This window comes from Pseudonaja textilis, chromosome 7 (assembly GCF_049901715.1).
Source record: "Pseudonaja textilis isolate UNSWEBS1 chromosome 7, rPseTex1.2, whole genome shotgun sequence".
Lineage (NCBI taxonomy): Eukaryota > Metazoa > Chordata > Lepidosauria > Squamata > Elapidae > Pseudonaja > Pseudonaja textilis.
In genome coordinates, this window is record NC_141996.1 from 37,240,667 (window position 1) to 37,257,697 (window position 17,031).

At 36.6% G+C, this 17,031-nt stretch overlaps 1 protein-coding gene and 2 non-coding genes across 5 annotated transcripts in view; 1 reads left to right on the top strand and 2 right to left on the bottom strand.

Annotated features, from left to right (window-relative positions):
- The first annotated feature begins 4,953 nt into the window (after window positions 1–4,953).
- TRNAP-AGG (transfer RNA proline (anticodon AGG)) lies at window positions 4,954–5,025 on the top strand. Its single transcript has one exon. It is a non-coding gene; the product is annotated as a tRNA-Pro (tRNA).
- A 561-nt stretch (window positions 5,026–5,586) lies between these two features.
- TRNAP-CGG (transfer RNA proline (anticodon CGG)) lies at window positions 5,587–5,658 on the bottom strand. Its single transcript has one exon. It is a non-coding gene; the product is annotated as a tRNA-Pro (tRNA).
- A 5,358-nt stretch (window positions 5,659–11,016) lies between these two features.
- Window positions 11,017–17,031, bottom strand: part of RCSD1 (RCSD domain containing 1) — a 31,550-nt gene continuing 25,535 nt past the window's right edge. For all 3 annotated transcript variants that reach the window (XM_026700722.2, XM_087937464.1, XM_087937465.1), the window contains 2 exons: window positions 15,038–15,235; window positions 11,017–11,980 (listed from right to left, as the gene is read on the bottom strand). In XM_026700722.2, the coding sequence (XP_026556507.1) occupies window positions 11,396–11,980; window positions 15,038–15,235 (783 nt within the window). In that variant the 3' untranslated portion in view covers window positions 11,017–11,395. The remainder of the gene's footprint in view (window positions 11,981–15,037; window positions 15,236–17,031) is intronic.

Below are 17,031 nucleotides of genomic sequence, written 5' to 3' on the forward strand. Positions count from 1 at the left end.
CATTTGAGTACAGTCATATAGTTGTAATCAATCATATAGTTCTCCAATCAACACTCTTTTGAGTATGGGAATCAAAATTAAGCTGTCTGCAAAAGCCTAGTCTCCACTATAACCCACCCGGGAAAGGGAAGGTACCACTCCATTGTGTAATGGGAGGCACTGCCAATCCTTGTGCATGATTCTGAAGTCAATCATGCATTTACTCATCATACATCCTATTTATTGTTAACTAGTTTGCAAATCATGGACTATTTTGTCATACTTTGTCTAGTGATACCCACATTGCTACACTTTTTTAAAGAAGTTTTCAAATCAAGGAAATATGATCAGGATAGTTTTGCAAGACTTGTTCTTGATAAATCCATGACATGTTAATAAATACATTATTTTCACAGTGCTTAGAAACTGGTGTCTCCATGATCTAATTCTAGAAACTTTTCAGGTGTTGATTTCAGGCTTACTGAACTAAAGATCTTTGGATTTATTCTCATTCATTCTCTCTCTCTCTCTCTCTCTCTCTCTCTCTCTCTCTCTCTCTCTCTCTGTCACACACACACACTTTGAAATTGGGAACATTTAACCTTCAGTCATCTGGGATATATTTTCTCAGAATTTCTCATGGATAATACATTAAAATTCATCAGGTTTTCTGCAAGGTTCTTCAGTTCCTAAGGGTGAGCTGAAGAATTATATGCATTCAAGACAAATATTCCTCTAAAAATCTTTATTTTGCCTCTTCATCCTCTCCCTGAATTACCATTGTTGTTAAAAAAATACTGAACTTTTCTTTATTATCTGTGAACATTCATCAACTTCACAGGGAAGCCAGTGTTCCACTTCTTTTCTTTTCTTTATTTTTGTACAATATCTAAAGTTTTAGCTGAGCTTTCATTTCCTGATTCTCCGTCAACTTCTTGGCTAAGAAATTGCTTTTCTTTCATCATCTTTCCTTCTTCCCCCTCCAAAATGTATCCCTTTTCAAATCTGCAGCAAGTTTTTTTGTGTTGCTAGGTGGCTTTTGCCCTCCATTTGTTAAAATTATGTTTCTTGTAGTTTCAATGCAATATATGAAGATTGAAAAGCAATAATTAGGTCTACAGTATTATTTTTAAGTATATTCTGTCACAACATAGGGAACTTGTGGTGTCTAAAGGCCATGCTAAGTGTTGGTTGTGGGTACGGCAATAGGCAGAACTATGATGCAAAATGAATGCACACAGTTGAGCTTGAGACTTTCAAAAACTTTCCTTTTTTCTTTCTTTCCAATCAAGTAGAACAGGTAGAAACCAGTAACTGTGATAAAGGTAACCACATTAGGTTGCCACATCAAAGGAATCCCTAGTGGAACCTTAAATACCCAAACCAGAACACTGTAAATATTACCCATTGAAACATTAAGCATCTCAATTAAAATAAGTAATTATGTTCCTTCAGGTATACTGCAACTATAGTTAGAAGTATTCCAAGCCAACCACACAGAAGAACCACAAGATAGGAAAGCCTTGTATAAATTAAAAATTTGAAGTGATTTTAATTTTGAAAAATTTTATAATATGGTATGGTAAAATAACACTTTTTACATTGATTATAGCCAATTGTGCTAACTGAAACCAGATTATACAGCAATAAACAGTTATTCAGCTAGAACCATTGGATATGTACCATAGTATAGTCCTTATTTCTCATTAAGTTTTCTCCTCATTTAATATAAATATTTAATATTTATATAAATTCCTATAACTTGTGCCAATTTTTCTCTCAGTGTTCCCTTAAAGTATTCTGGTTCAATCTAATTTATGATGTAGTTATTACAGAAGGAAAGACAATTTGAAAATATTACTATTTCATAGATGAAATTAATACTAATTATCTGCTCAGTATTTAAGCTTTTTATGTATGTCTGACTTTGGAGGATAGCAAATAATTAGACTTGACTCACAAGAGGGGAAAAAATGGCAAGGGGGAAGTATGACTTATCCCACACTGATTATACTACAGATCAAAAGCATATATAATATAAAAACACATATAAACATGTGATTAACTAAATTACAAAGTGGTTATCAAAGACACCATGCTCTAACAATATGGTTTGAATTATTGTCCTGAACCCCATGCCAAAAAGACAGCCAGGTCTTTAAGGCTTTTTAAAAGGTGAGCAGAGCTGGAGCCAACCTAACTTCAGGAGATAGGATCTTCTTGAGGGCAGGTGTAACTACAGAACATGCATGCCCTGACCATATAACCCTGACCATATAATCAGCAGGATTGTACTGCCTAATGAGAAGGTAAAAACATTGGGTGTAATGCAATCTTTCAGATAGTCCCCATGCTATGTAGGATTTTATAAGTAATAATCAGCATCCTGAATTGCATCAAATTGGGAGCAGGGCAGTTCATGGAATAAAAGTGTAACATGGGCATAATGAGCCTTACTCACAATGCCCTGTGCTGCCACACATAGGAACAATTGAGGCTTTCAGATGTTCTTTGGGAAGCCCGTGTATAGCACATTACATAGTCCACCAATCAGGTGACCAAAGAATGAATGCCCAATATTTTCTGATCCAAGAAAGGACAAAATTGATGTGCAATATAAAGGTGTTGCACCCAAAACTAAAGATGGAAATCATTAAGGGAAAGATACTCTTGTTAAAAGCACTGTGAGTCAGGGGTAGGGTTCTACCAGTTTGGACCAGTTCTATAGAACAGGTTATAATGATTCTGCGCAGCTCAGAGAACTGACAAATCGTGCCCCTGGCTGACCCTACCCATCGCCACCCTCCTCTCCTCTCCCCTCCCCACCCAGTCAGTCCTTATTGCGCATGCACAACATTGCATGCATGCCCGACATCTCTGTGTTCTTCCTAACCCAGTCACTCAAGGTATTTTTTTTTCCGCCCGATGATCAGCTGTTCCTATGATGAGCTGTGCCAAGATTCCCCTCGCTTACTTACTGCTTCACCCAGGAGGCTTCCCTGAGGCCCAGGAAGGCAAAAAATGGAGCAGGGGGGGTACAGCTCCCCCCATCCCCCCACTCCTGGGTCTCAGGGAAGCTTCCTGGGAGCAAAAACACCCCCAATGAGGCTCCCGTGAGGCACAGAAGGCCCCAAAATGGGGAGGGGTTTTTCTTGCTGCCAAAAAAGCCACCCAGTCACATAGCCACACCCACAAACCGGTTGTTACAAAATTTTAATCCCACCCCTGTTGTGAGCAATCCAATTTTGACTTTGGTTCACAAGAGATGTTTGCTGTTAAATACCATGGTTATTAAAGTTAGTTATTGGTGAGTGAAAGATAAAACAGCTAAAAAGTTAAAAGAAAATAAAAGTTGCAGGCACAGATGATATGACAAAATGAACAATCCCGGAGAAGAGATATCATTCAAGTTCAAGAAAGTAATAACCAGCACCTTGAATTGCACCCAGAGGCAAATTGGAAGGTTCCAGAAATGTGCTGAAATGGCAGTCAGACTACAGAATATAATATATAATTATAATTGTATAATGAACTAGACTGTACTACAAGTAGACCTCAAAGAAGATTTTTTTCTTCAACTATTTAGAACTTATATGCAGCTTTTCCCTCCCCGTTTCTCATTCGTATAAATTGATCATTAGATTATAATAATTAAATACTTATGCAAGCAGTTAGATATGATTCTCAGCACTTTTAGTATATTATTCTCCTACGTTCTATTGTATGAACAAATGGTAAAGTATATATCTTATGTTATGCTCTGCTGAAAAACTGTTCATATTTTTAGTAAAACAACCTTACAGGTATAGGCTGAAGATTAGGATTTTTAAAAGGTAAAAGACTGGCTCATTATCCTGTCCTCAGCTCTACTTTTCACATTTGAGCCACACAAGATGGCTTTCTGAACGCGGATTCGATATGCCTTTTCAGCAGATGAAGTGACAAAATGAAGCAAAATGATTTATTTTCAATGAAATAACAACCACGTGACTGATTCTATTTTCCTTTCTTTCCTTTACACATTTCTTCCCTTATTTCAGTGGAGGGAGGCAAGAACTGTGTTTTGATTTTTGACAGATATAGTGGTAAGCCACATTTTAAAAATTGTCAAGTTCAGATAATAACTAAATTAAATAATAAATTAAATAACACAGTCTCTATGTGTTTAATAATTTTTATCTTATTCAGAGTTAGAGTTCCACCAGATTTGGAAGGACTCTAAGGGTTGCTTACAAATCTTTAATAAGCCACAAACAGTCTACAGTCATATATTATTATATAATGATGGAAGTATAGAATATTGAACAAGCGAACAGATAAGCCACGAAAAAACTCAAATGTTTCTTGCACAATAAGCTTTTGAAGCGAGTTCCAAATAGTTTTGACGGCTGGCTTAGTTTGTATTGGCAGCAAACCAAAGTCCCAGTTTCTAAATTAGATATAGCGGCACGTTTACTCGAAAACCAGTGCAACAGATTTAGGGCTTTCTAGATCAGCATTGTTCACCCTCAGCAATGTTACCATGAGTGGACTTCAACTCCCAGAAATTCCTGGGAAAGCCTTCGTGGCTGGGGAATTCTGGGAGTTTAAAAAGTCTTTCATTTTGACGTTGATATGTTTGGGGAAACCGAAAGGCCAATAGCTGAGAAAAATGTGTCGGAATATTTCGGAATCCTCATGTTCCCTTGACACAGAATCCGGTAAATACGTCTTTGTTTCCATTTGAAACGGGGCATATCTTTTGTATTATGGCCCAATGAAAAATGTTTTCCAGATTAAAAAAGCAAACAAACGCGTGATTCCTCAGGGACTCTCCCAGGACTTCCATGACTTTGTGTGAAGGGCTGTTTGCTATAAAAAAAACCGTATCCATGTTCACACCACCGTTTCGACCGGTTTCCTTTAAAAAAAGTAAAGTGACGAAGCAACAACTAGTTAGGATCCAGAGGAAGAATAAGAGCAAGTTTACAGAGTGGCTCGTTGGTCTAGGGGTATGATTCTCGCTTAGGGTGCGAGAGGTCCCGGGTTCAAATCCCGGACGAGCCCTTCTTTTAAACTAAAATCTTTTCACGGTTATTTTTAAAAACATAAATTAGTATTTTACAGAAGGCTGTGCTTTCGGCTCACTCAGAGACTCTATAAATCGTTTTAGCAGGTTTTATTGGACACCAACTATTATGCGATTCGTTCGCCAGCGACGCTTTTTTTCCTCTTTGCATTATTTAATCAATTATTTGATTCATCCTACATGTGTAAGAAAAATAAAAAAGGAAGCCTTATTCGTTTCCCCTTGTTTACTCCGCTGCTTTCCTACGCACAAAATAATACATTGTGAATGCTAAAAAGGTTTTATCAAAAAGGACAGACTATAAACGCAATCTGTCTTTTCGGCAGTTCATATAAAATGCGAAAATATAAATGAAATTATGCGGAATTTCAAACGTAGCACTGGTATCCCCGTCAACCCGTTCCCCTCGATTTGGGGAGATGATTTATATCTTTTGGCATCCGGTCCTTGCTTTATTTGTTTCGATGAAAGATTCTGTAAAACGTTTTTTAAAAGGCCTCACAAAATACGAAGGAAACGAAAGCACTTCCTCCGACTACGGGCTCGTCCGGGATTTGAACCCGGGACCTCTCGCACCCGAAGCGAGAATCATACCCCTAGACCAACGAGCCGCTCTCAGTAAAACCCTCCTCGGCTGGCTTCTTCACTTTTATCCCGCCCCTCTTATACTGCGCAATCTCCCAAGGGTTGGCTGCTCTGTAAACGCTGCGTTCATTCTTTTGGGGAAACGGCTCCACGTACAGTACTAGTAGCCGTGGCGCTTGAATTCGCTTCTCGCCTACTTGAAAGATCTGCCGTTAGCACCATCACCCCTCTCCCTCCCTCCCGGAGAACCTTTTCCATTTAAACTCCGTCCCCGCAATGGAGAAGTTTTATCCGTTGGGGGAGAAAGGCTATACCACTTCGCTCTCGACGAGGGGTGGAGGATTTACTTCCTTCTTTCTTCATAAGCCCTCTTTGACATAGCATATAGTAAATGCAGGGTAGGAATCTCTTCGTTTCTAATGAAACGATAAGCTTTATGAAGTTTATTTCGGCAAGTCCTTCCCTTACCTCTTCCCTTTCCTTTATTTTCGGTGAAGTCCTCTCCAACTGAGTACCCTCCTCTTTCTAAATAATAGTTTCCAACTTACTTTGTGTGTAAGGCTCCTGTACCTCTAACAGACATGACAATAAGTAAAAGATCCTGAAAATAACTTCATTGGTTTCTGATTTTTTTTGCGGAGTTTTCTAAGTACAGGAGGGGTGAAGAGAGGAGGGATTAAAAGTGATAAATGTTAGGCGTTACATTGCATCCTCTCAGGTGTCTGTTAGACACATGCACCTGAGAGGATGGAATATAATGCTTAACATTCGTTACTTGTAGTTTTTTCATATCGCAAGAAGCATTTAAAATAGCATTTAATTTATTTATTCTGAATGTAGACTATTTTTTTCCCAGAAATATCTATTTTCATTTCTTTTCATGGTCTGTAAAATCTATATGATAGTAGGCCTAAGACAGGGGTCTTCAAACTCGACAGCTTTAAGACTTGTGGACTTCAACTCCCAGAATTCCTCCTCCAGTCATGTTAGCTCAGGAATTCTGGGAATTGAAGTCCACAAGTCTTAAACTTGCCAAGCTTGAAGACCTTTGGTCTAAGATATGAAGAGGAAAGTGAGTGTCATAGACAGACTTCTTTTACTCTGATGTAATGCAAATATCTGCTTTTACTCAGAACTCTTCATCAGCATTTCCCCAATAGCATATTTTCCAGACAGCTTGAACCAACTTCAATAAACACCAGCTGAACTGCATTTTCTGAGAATTATTGTCTATCATCTGGAGCACACAATTGTTGGTGAGGCATTGATATCCTTGTAAAAATGGAAGTTTTATCTCATTAGATATAATTAGATATAACCCCTTCACAGCTTTTAACATAAACATTGTAGATTTTTGTGTAATCAGTAAGAAGTGATGGTATGAAAGGCTATGCTTACTTTTCACATGTTTAAACTATTAGTGAATGATCATACAGCATTCATCTCTTAGTCATTTAATCTGTGTGTATGTTTAGATAAATGTATCTGCTAAAAACACTTCATGGATTTGATGGCCTTAGTTTAGGGTACTACAAATCTTCATTATTCTCTTATCAATTTAGTTGAAACAAATGCCAGAGACCTGTCCTGGTAAATAATTCCCTGTGCCTTACCCAAACCAGGTTCTTCAAATGAAATATGGGAAGACAACATAGTCCAAAAAAAGATACAGTGATAGCACTGACTTCACAAGTGGATGCAGAATAGGTGGGTTCCATAAAATGTTTCCATCAAAATAGTAGAATATTACATTTCCTTATATTTTGACAGCTACCCAAATGAATTAAAGTCCAAAGATATCTGCAAGGAAACCGGCAACAAGTATTTCACTCATTGACGGGTATTGTAGTTCACTGCATCTGAAGGGCAACAGATTGTGAAAACTTAATAAAGATCTAAGATTGTTTGAAGTCATTGTTCTTGTCAAATCTGGAGGAGATAGATAAATTTTAAACACAAGAATAAGACTAATGCAAACTGAAGCAGACTGAAAAAGAAAAGGAAAAAGGCTAAGGGTGCAAAAAGAAAAAAAGTTACAGAAAAATAGGAAAGAAAAAAATATAAAGAAGTGAGTTCTAATCAAGTATAGCATTTAGAAGTACAATTAGAATTGAACTCTCTCTAAAATTATGTTATCACTCTTCTTTCTATCCTATCTAATCTTCAAAACTATACATCTGAAATCCATTTATATGCAAGTTCTGCCATCTTCACCAGCTATTCATCCATTATAGATATTACTAAATCTTTCCAACTTTGTGCATAGTTGTCTCACTACAGTTATCATATATAAAAATATTCCATAATTTTTTCCAACTATCCACTCTAAAGAAGAAAAGTTCTAATTTCAGTGGAATGTTTTATTTATTTAATTGCATTCTGCCTGTATTATTTTTACAAATTATTCAAGGCATATTCAGCATACCTTTCTCCTGTTTTCCCCACAACAACCCTGTGAGGTTTTAATCTTTAAAATCCTCTGAATTAATCTAATGAATCTGATTTTTAAAGCTTTTTTTCAAGTTCACCTTTTTTGTTGTTCACATTTCCAACACAAATTTAAAGTACTTTTATACATTTTAGATAACTTTTCTGAATCATACTGTATACCTATGGCCCATCATTTTATAAATATTCTCTTTAAGTTTATAACAGCGTAAATCTCATTCCTTTCAACTACATATTTTTCCCATCCTTCCATCTATATACTGTAACAAAAAATTTTAGTTGACTTTATCATAAGTTCCTTAATTCATTCTTCTGTTTCAAATTTCAATAACAGTTTATAAATTTAATGATCACATGCTCATCATTTGTACTCAATTCTGTTTCAAAATCTGTGTTACAATTTCAGTGTCATACATTCTTTTATTTACTTTAATTCTGCTAAATAAAGCCGTTGTCAGCCACGTCCCTGTAATATCAGTAGAGACTTGGACCAAAAACTAGGAGACTTTTTCCCCCCTAATCCTATCTTAAGCATGAAGTCAGCTGGTGACTTTGGGTCAGTCACTTGGTCTGAGCCCAACTCACCTCACAGGATTTTTGTGTTGAAAATACTAAGTATGTTACACACTTAGTATTCATTGCCTTCATTGCTTACAGAATAATACATGCAGGTTAAAAATCTAAAGAATAAATAAATAAAGTATTCCCAACACAAATAAAATGTCAATGTATAAATAGTCAGAGTGATGTATACTTAACTGCACTGCCACTCCTACATAAAAAAATGTGTTTCTCATTTACATTAACATCGAGTGAAAACACACAATTCATGTGCATATATTTGTGAACCATGACTCAATAAATAATACTATTTAATAGATTTTATGTGACAATAAACCATGGTTATCTGATCTTTACAGATGTTCCTGAGAACAGAATACTTTCTGATAAGGAGAAGTATTAAATAAGTGAATATATTGAACAAACATGGACTAATAGTAGCACCAATTAAAGGACAGATTTAGATTTTTTTTACTTCATTAAAAGATAATGTCCTTATTATCTTTATATAGTATGTTCAAAATTTAAGATCCTGTGAAAAAGGCTCAGTGCTTCAGTAATTGGTGGCCTTTCTACAGCCTTTGTTCTATAAGAGCAATGATCAAAACAACAGACCATCAACACACATGGGATGTATCTTTGCTGTATGAGGAAGGGACAAAAAGAAACAATCTATATGAAAATATTAGCTGTCTGAATCAAATAATAAATGAATGCACAATAGCTTTTAAGTTTAACAAACACATTTTACACAAATCAAAATTACATTAACATTCATTTTGCAGAATGACATGGTGCATATATTATATATTTATATAAAATTACTGTTATCTATGGCAACCAGAAAGCAGTACATACCAGTTTAATTATACAAATCAATAAGAATCTATTATCTCCTTCATACCTACTTGAGAAATTCACAGAATTAAACTGGCCATTTAGTATAAATGAGCATCTTCAACTGCAAAATTGTTTTAATATACCATATTTCTTGAAGCTTTATGATTATTTTTGAAACCACTTCATATTTTTATTTGAATATAGCTTTTTGGAAGAGATGATAGTCTACAGTGTGCTATCTTCTGAGATCAGCACCATGCACTGTGATAATACTGAAACTTTAGTCACATGAAGGAAACAAACAATCAATCAAAAATTGTCTGACTCCTTTAGCCAGAAGCCATTCTTTTAAAAGAACATCTGAAAATCAGTTTGGAAAAATTATTTCTTAAATCTTGCTGCTTGCTGCAGTACCTAATGTTCTCTCCATTCAGAAAATGAGGCTTTGCTCTCCTTAGATCACTGAGATGCAAAACTATTCTACAGCTGACCAGCACAATGTGCAAAATAATACTGCAGTGAACCATATTCAGTTGTCTGTTATACCTATAATGAAAAAGCAATATTTGCAGACTAGGCATAATCCTTCCAAATAGCTTACTTTATTCATACTGATAGTTATATGCTTTCATTCTTCAGTCATTCCAAGCAGAACTGTGTGAAGTTCAGTAATGCATAGTAAACAGCAAATGTTCAGCTTGTTGCTCTCTTATTTGTTGATTATATGTTTTCTCCCTATTTGACATTTCAGCCATTATTACTTATAGATACCATGTTTAACTAAGAGTTGCATTTCTAAAACAGGTCTATCTAATGGGGGCATGATTCAGTGCTACCTATTTTATTTCTATTCTATTCCTATTTCCTAAAATAATTGGAGATGTCTACTTAAGCAATTGCTATAACTGGCTTCTTAAAGAGAACAGCAGACTTTTCAAGATGCAGGTTATTTTGACAAGTGAAATTGAAAGATGCTATTGCTTGTCAATTCAGTAATAGATGTTTTAAAAGACATCAGAAAGATATAATGTACATTATAAACAACTCTTTTCCTTTTTTAAAAATATGAACAATCAAAGGAATTAGATAAACAGCACAAGAGGCTCAAACAATGTAACATTCGTGTATAAAAATATCCAAATAGCCACACATTTAATACACATATCATGTCAAGCTATGGTTTCACCATTCTTTGCTAAATAAGTCATATAACTGAGTTTGCACATGCTAAATGATAAGCCAGGGCCTATTTATCACAATGGCTTAGCAATCATGTGGCTGAATCTTTTTACTATTTTGCTGAATCCAGCCATAGCTTTCTCCTGTGCTTAATAGCAAACTCAGAAAAACTCAACAGATATGAAATGTCACAAATCAGGTTCTTTTTTGGGGGGGCGGGGGGATGCTTTGTGACATATACAAATTATTCCATAGCCACTAAACAAACCAGAAGAGACTGAGTTTTTGGTGCTTCTGTGCTGACTCTGTGTATGCAGTATATGTATGCAGTATAATTATAGCTCACAGGCCAGAAATGGTTTGGAAATGTCAACTTTAATCAGAAAGTGTAATTAATATGGATCATAGTCCTTTCCATTAAAAAAAAACACTCAGCAACTGTTGAAATACAATAGATAACAATATCCAAAACATGCTTTTGCCTCTTCAAGTGAGAAACTTAAGGAGCTCAGTGAGGCTGCTGCCCATCACAGATGTCCTGATTTGTCTCAAAAAAAACTTAAGAATTGCCATCAGAAAGTAATAATTCATGTTTCTTTGGTTTCTTATTTAAAGAAATAGTTTATTTCTTTATAAACTATTATAAACTAGAAATAGTCTATAAGCATGTATTGTAATAGGAACTCTAATAATTGACTTTCCATTTATCATTATATTAGCACCATATCCTAGAATTCAGAATAGTTTCATATCTGCAGTAGGTTGTGAAGTCCCAGTATCTTGTATGCTTGATTCGTGATGTGAATCTTTACTTCCATTTATTTTTTCCTCCCTCTTTTCTTTATAAGTGTTTTCCATGTCGGTAGCATTACAGTTCTGTGGTTTTCTTTTTGTATCTTCTGCGGTATCAGTATCTGCATTCTTCTCTTTCTCATTGTTCACGGTCTTACTTGGCCTTTCCTCTGAAAGATTCTGCTGTGTCTTGTCTTCCTGGCTCTCTTTGAATTTTGTAACTTTTTCTGTATCCCCTTCTTTCTCTTTGTTTTCTGATCTACTAGATTGTAGATCTGATGGGGATTTTTCATCAGAAGCTACTTGATTTTGTTTCTTCTGATAGTCTATGCCACCCACAGGGTCAGATGAGAATTTCATGCATTTATTGTCTATAAATACATCTACTTCCTCCTTCTCCTCAGTTTTGGAACCATTTTCCTGAGGTAAAACTGTCCCTCCTAAATCTAGGTCATCTCCATATTCTGACTGTGATTTTCGAAACCTTCTAGATGGAGGTCTGCGCTTTATTGATCCTCGTGTCCTTACCTGAAAGTGGATAAAGCTGTGATTGAAATAAGAACATGATCCAGACCAGACATCACTAAAAACAACCAACTGAACTGCATTTATTCCTCTATTACTTATTCATCATAAGATTAATTTTTGGCATTACCATTTCTTTCACATCAAAGAACATATGATTGTTCCTTAGCAAAAAGTGAAGTAGTATTCTAATATTTTTTCAGTGCCAACTAGCATGTTACAATTACTTTGGTCAATGTTTTTGTGGATAAGAAATATGATCCTCTGGTCTCTTCTAATGTGAAGATCACCATCTTTATGATGATGATAATAACCGTGGTTATTTAAAATCTGCCAGATTTTTAAATTTAGTCTATTTTTAAAACAAACATTGGGCAGAAGCTCCAGGATTTTCTTTATTTGTTCACCAAAACAATGATTTTGAGTGAAAGAGTAGAAACAGTAAATGAATATGGTATTGCTGATAAAAGGAGAAAAGGATGTGACCCAAAGGCCAATACTTTATGAGTTGATATTTCTTTAAGAAATCAATAACTTCAGACCTTCTCTCCTTTTCTTAAACCTTATCTTATTTTGTTCCATCCATGCAGTTGATATTGTCATGAATCTAGAGATTTGGTTACTTTGCCCAAGCTGGAGTTTAAATAGATAGATCACTGCAGGATCACTCTTCAGCGTAAGCATGCATAAAGGAGCAGATAGATTAAAATCCAATATCAGTTTCAGGTAGTCAAAAGGCAGGCCATAGAAGAGTCATTTAGAGATGCTCAAGAATAGAGGAATTTAAGTAGGACTATCAAGTATGGGGGGCTTGTGAGCGTAGGGAGTCACCAAAGTCAAAATTAGATCATCTGAAAGGAACCCCAAGGAAAGCTGGATGGCTAGCAATGGGAGCTGGGAAACAAAGTGAACAAAAGAAGAAAGAAAAATATGTTAGTGTTGTAAGTATATATACACTGCTCAAAAAAATAAAGGGAACACTTAAAGAACACAATGTAACTCCAAGTCAGTCACACTTCTGTGAAATCAAACTGTCCACTTAGGTAGCAACACTAATTGACAATCAATTTCACATGCTGTTGTGCAAATGGAACAAATAGACAATAGGTGGAAAGCAGAGGCAGTTAGCAAAATACCCCCAATAAAGAAGTGGTTCTGCAGCTGGTGACCACAGACCACTTCTCAATTCCTATGCTTTCTGGCTGATGGTTTGGTCACTTTTCAATGCTGGTGGTGCTTTCACTCTAGTGGCTCAGGTAGTGCAGCTCATCCAGGATGGCACATCAATGCGAGCTGTGGCAAGAAGGTTTGCTGTGTCTGTCAGCATAGTGTCCAGAGCATTGAGGCACTACCGGGAGACAGGCCAGTATATCAGGAGACGTAGAGGAGGCTGTAGGAGGGCAACAACCCAGCATCAAAGGACCACTACCTCCTCCTTTGTACAAGGAGGGACAGGAGGAGCACTGCCAGAGCACTGCAAAATGACCTCCAGCGGGTCACAAATGTGCATGTGACTGCTCAAACAGTCAGAAACAGACTCCATGAGGGTAGTATGAGGGCCCGACATCCACAGGTGGGGGTTGTGCTTACAGCCCAACACCATGCAGGACGTTTTGGCATTTGCCAGAGAACACCAAGATTGGCAAATTCACCACTGGTGCCCTGTGCTCTTCACAGATGAAAGCAGGTTCACACTGACCACATGTGATAGACGTGACAGGGTCTGGAGACACTGTGGAGAACGTTCTGCTGCCTGCAACATCCTCCAGCATGACCGGTTTGGCAGTGGGTCAGTAATAGTGTGGGGTAGCATTTCTTTAGGGGGTCACACAGCCCTCCATGTGCTCACCAGAGGTAGCCTGACTGTCATTAGGTACCGAGATGAGATCCTCAGACCCTTTGTGAGACCATATGCTGGTGCGATTGGCCCTGGGTTCCTTCTAATGCAAGACAATGCTGGACCTCATGTGGCTGGAGTGTGTCATCAGTTCCTGCAGGACGAAGGCATTGGCACTATGGACTGGCCCGCCTGTTCCCCAGACCTGAATCCAATTGAGCACATCCGGTACATCATGTCTCGCTCCATCCACCAACGCCACGTTGCACCACAGACTGTCTAGGAGTTGGGGGATGCTTTAGACCAGGTGTGGGAGGAGATCCCTCAGGAGACCATCCGCCACCTCATCAGGAGCATGCCCAGACATTGTAGGGAGGTCATACAGGCACGTGAAGGCCACACAGACTACTGAGCCTCATTTTGACTTGTTTTAAGGACATTACATCAAAATTGGATCAGCCTGTAGTGGTTTTTTCCACTTTAATTTTGAGTGTAACTCCAAATCCAGACCTCCATGGGTTGCTAAATTTGATTTCCATTGATAATTTTTGTGTGATTTTGTTGTCAGCACATTGAATTATGTAATGAACAAAATATTTAATAAGAATATTTCATTCATTCAGATCTAGGATGTCTTATTTTTGTGTTCCCTTTATTTTTTTGAGCAGTTTATATTGATTCATGTAATGATAGCAAGTTAAAGGAAGTGGTACATTTAAAGAAATGTCAGTCTCACAATCATGTGTACATTAAGCTATATGGAAATTCCACATATTCAAATCTGAGGAATGTTGTTCTATATGGCTGTCATTTGCCTAACAATAAAAAAATGATATTCTAACATTTCCTCCTCTTAAAAAGATTTTCAGGACAGAATTCAGGAAGCTATTTTATACTAAGAACATCACATGTACTTCAAGAATATTTTTTTTAAATCAAAACTATGCAATGTACAGTACTGTTGTAAAATTCAACAAATAAAATTAATATTCCAATCAAATGATCTTGAAATTTTTCTTTAAAAATAATCACTCATTTACTTCAATTAGTTAACTGTTACTTGATTAAAATTCTTTGTGATCTGTTTGAAAACTGCTATAGCTGTTCATTGACTCATTTTACTTCATCTTCATGTTCTGATGGTATTACATTTTGAGAGATCTCCTTCCCCACTGACTTCTTTCTTTCCTTTTCATCTTTAAATTGTCAGTATTATATCTTACCTTATTATAAAACTGAAGATGAGTACCTTCTGGTGGTTGATCAAAACTAACTGGAGATTCATCAGGAATACTTGAATGAGTCTTTGGGCTGAGAGGGGTGACTGGTGGACTATTAAAGGGAGACACCATTGCCTTTAGTCCAGGGCTTTTAGGAGAAGCTCCTGGCAGCATAGAAGTTGGAGCAAGTGCCAAATTAGCCTGTTAAAAAAAAAGAATGAATCATAAATAAGTATTTTCACTTTCTTCCCAATATTTGAAATCTTGCCTTAATATTATTTGATCTATTGCTGAAGTCAATTAGTTTATAGAGCACACTTAATATTAGAGAAACAGAGAGATTCCTAAATACTTAATAAGGATATCTGCCAAGGAATGACATACTGTACTGCATATGTTTTTTTTTCTGGAAGAATTGTAGCACCTTTGCCAGCATCCATTAAGAATAAAGTGACATTCAGGGGTGAACATGGAACTTCGAAACTGCTATCAACTTTATTTTGTGGGGTGGGATTAATCATGTTTATGTTCTGAATAAAATAAGCAATTTTTAAAAAAAGGCAAAAATGTTTCAGCAATGGCTCTATAGAAAATATAAAATAGTATCCAGCTCTGTGGAAGAAAAAAATAGGAAAGCGGGGAAGTGGGAGAAAAAAGATGTAGTCTATGGAGTTGAGATATTATTGATCTATTCATCTCTGAACTGCCAAGGAATTATTGGAGACCCTCTATAGTTCCCTATTAAAGGATAGGAAATAATTGGAGGTGAAGAATGACTCAAGGGTATTGTCAGATGTTTCATTATGGAAGAACAACCCACTCCTAATAAATAAAATGACATACACAAAAACTAAAGAAAACATAAACCAAGATTCTGAGAAGATGTTCTATTAACAGTCAAGAATACTGGATGTAAGACTATTCAAAACATTCTAAAGAGAAGCTTCCAAAAGTACATATACATAGCACCTATATTGTCCCATATCCAAACAACAGAGAATAGCTTTCAAAGCAGCTGTGCGAGCCTTACAAAAAAAAAAAAAGCAATTTCACAATGTCCTCTTTTGAATGCAGGCCTAAGTGGAACTTAGAGTGGAGGCAGCAGCTTGAGGATGAGAGAAGTAATTGAGCGAAGAAGTCTGAAAGGGAAAGAGCCCCTTCTCATCAATAGTTCACATGACATGGCAATCTGATGTAATATTGTGATGGATTCCTTCTGTATAGATAATTGACCAAATACAGTTGTGAGGTTGTATACAATCCACACAAGAGGACAGTAACTTTCCTTCATCCCCAAATTAATAACAAATTATGATGAGAGAACCCTCAGCATTTTTGGAACAGAAATGGGAAGCACTTGTACATGGGCAGCATTACCAAGAAGCCTCCTGGAATATAGGACAATAGCAGATAAAGAGGCCAGAGAAATGAAGAACATGACACAATTCCATAATAATAAATTGCAATTCCATAATCTTTGTCCTTGTTCATATTGTTGGAGAAACAGCAACAGCTAAACCTCAGGGACGGAGAAAGAAGACAATATTGCCTGCCCAAGAGGAAGGATTCCCGCCTCTGTCCTGAAGAATGGGAAGTAGGTGGGGAGATGATTGGAGACTCTTTGCTGAGAAGGCTCAATCTGTTGGCTGAATAATGCACTCAGAAAAACATGCTGCCTTCCTAGGGCACACATTTAGGATGTGATGAAAAGCTTTCAAAGACTGAACACCTGTTGACACATTCTCTTTTGTTGAATCACATGGGAACAAATTACACAGTTAAACAGGCAATGGAGGGGCAGCAAAGGATTATGAAGAGTTGGACATGAAAGTGAAAGAGATGGTATTTTTTCACTCCTTCCTATTGAAGGATATGACTTGGGAAGACAGAAGAATACTGGAATGAACAACTAACAACACAGATGGTCCAATAGGAACTATTTGAATTACAAGAGAATGGGTTGTATTTACAAAATAAACAATTTCTGCAAAAGGTAG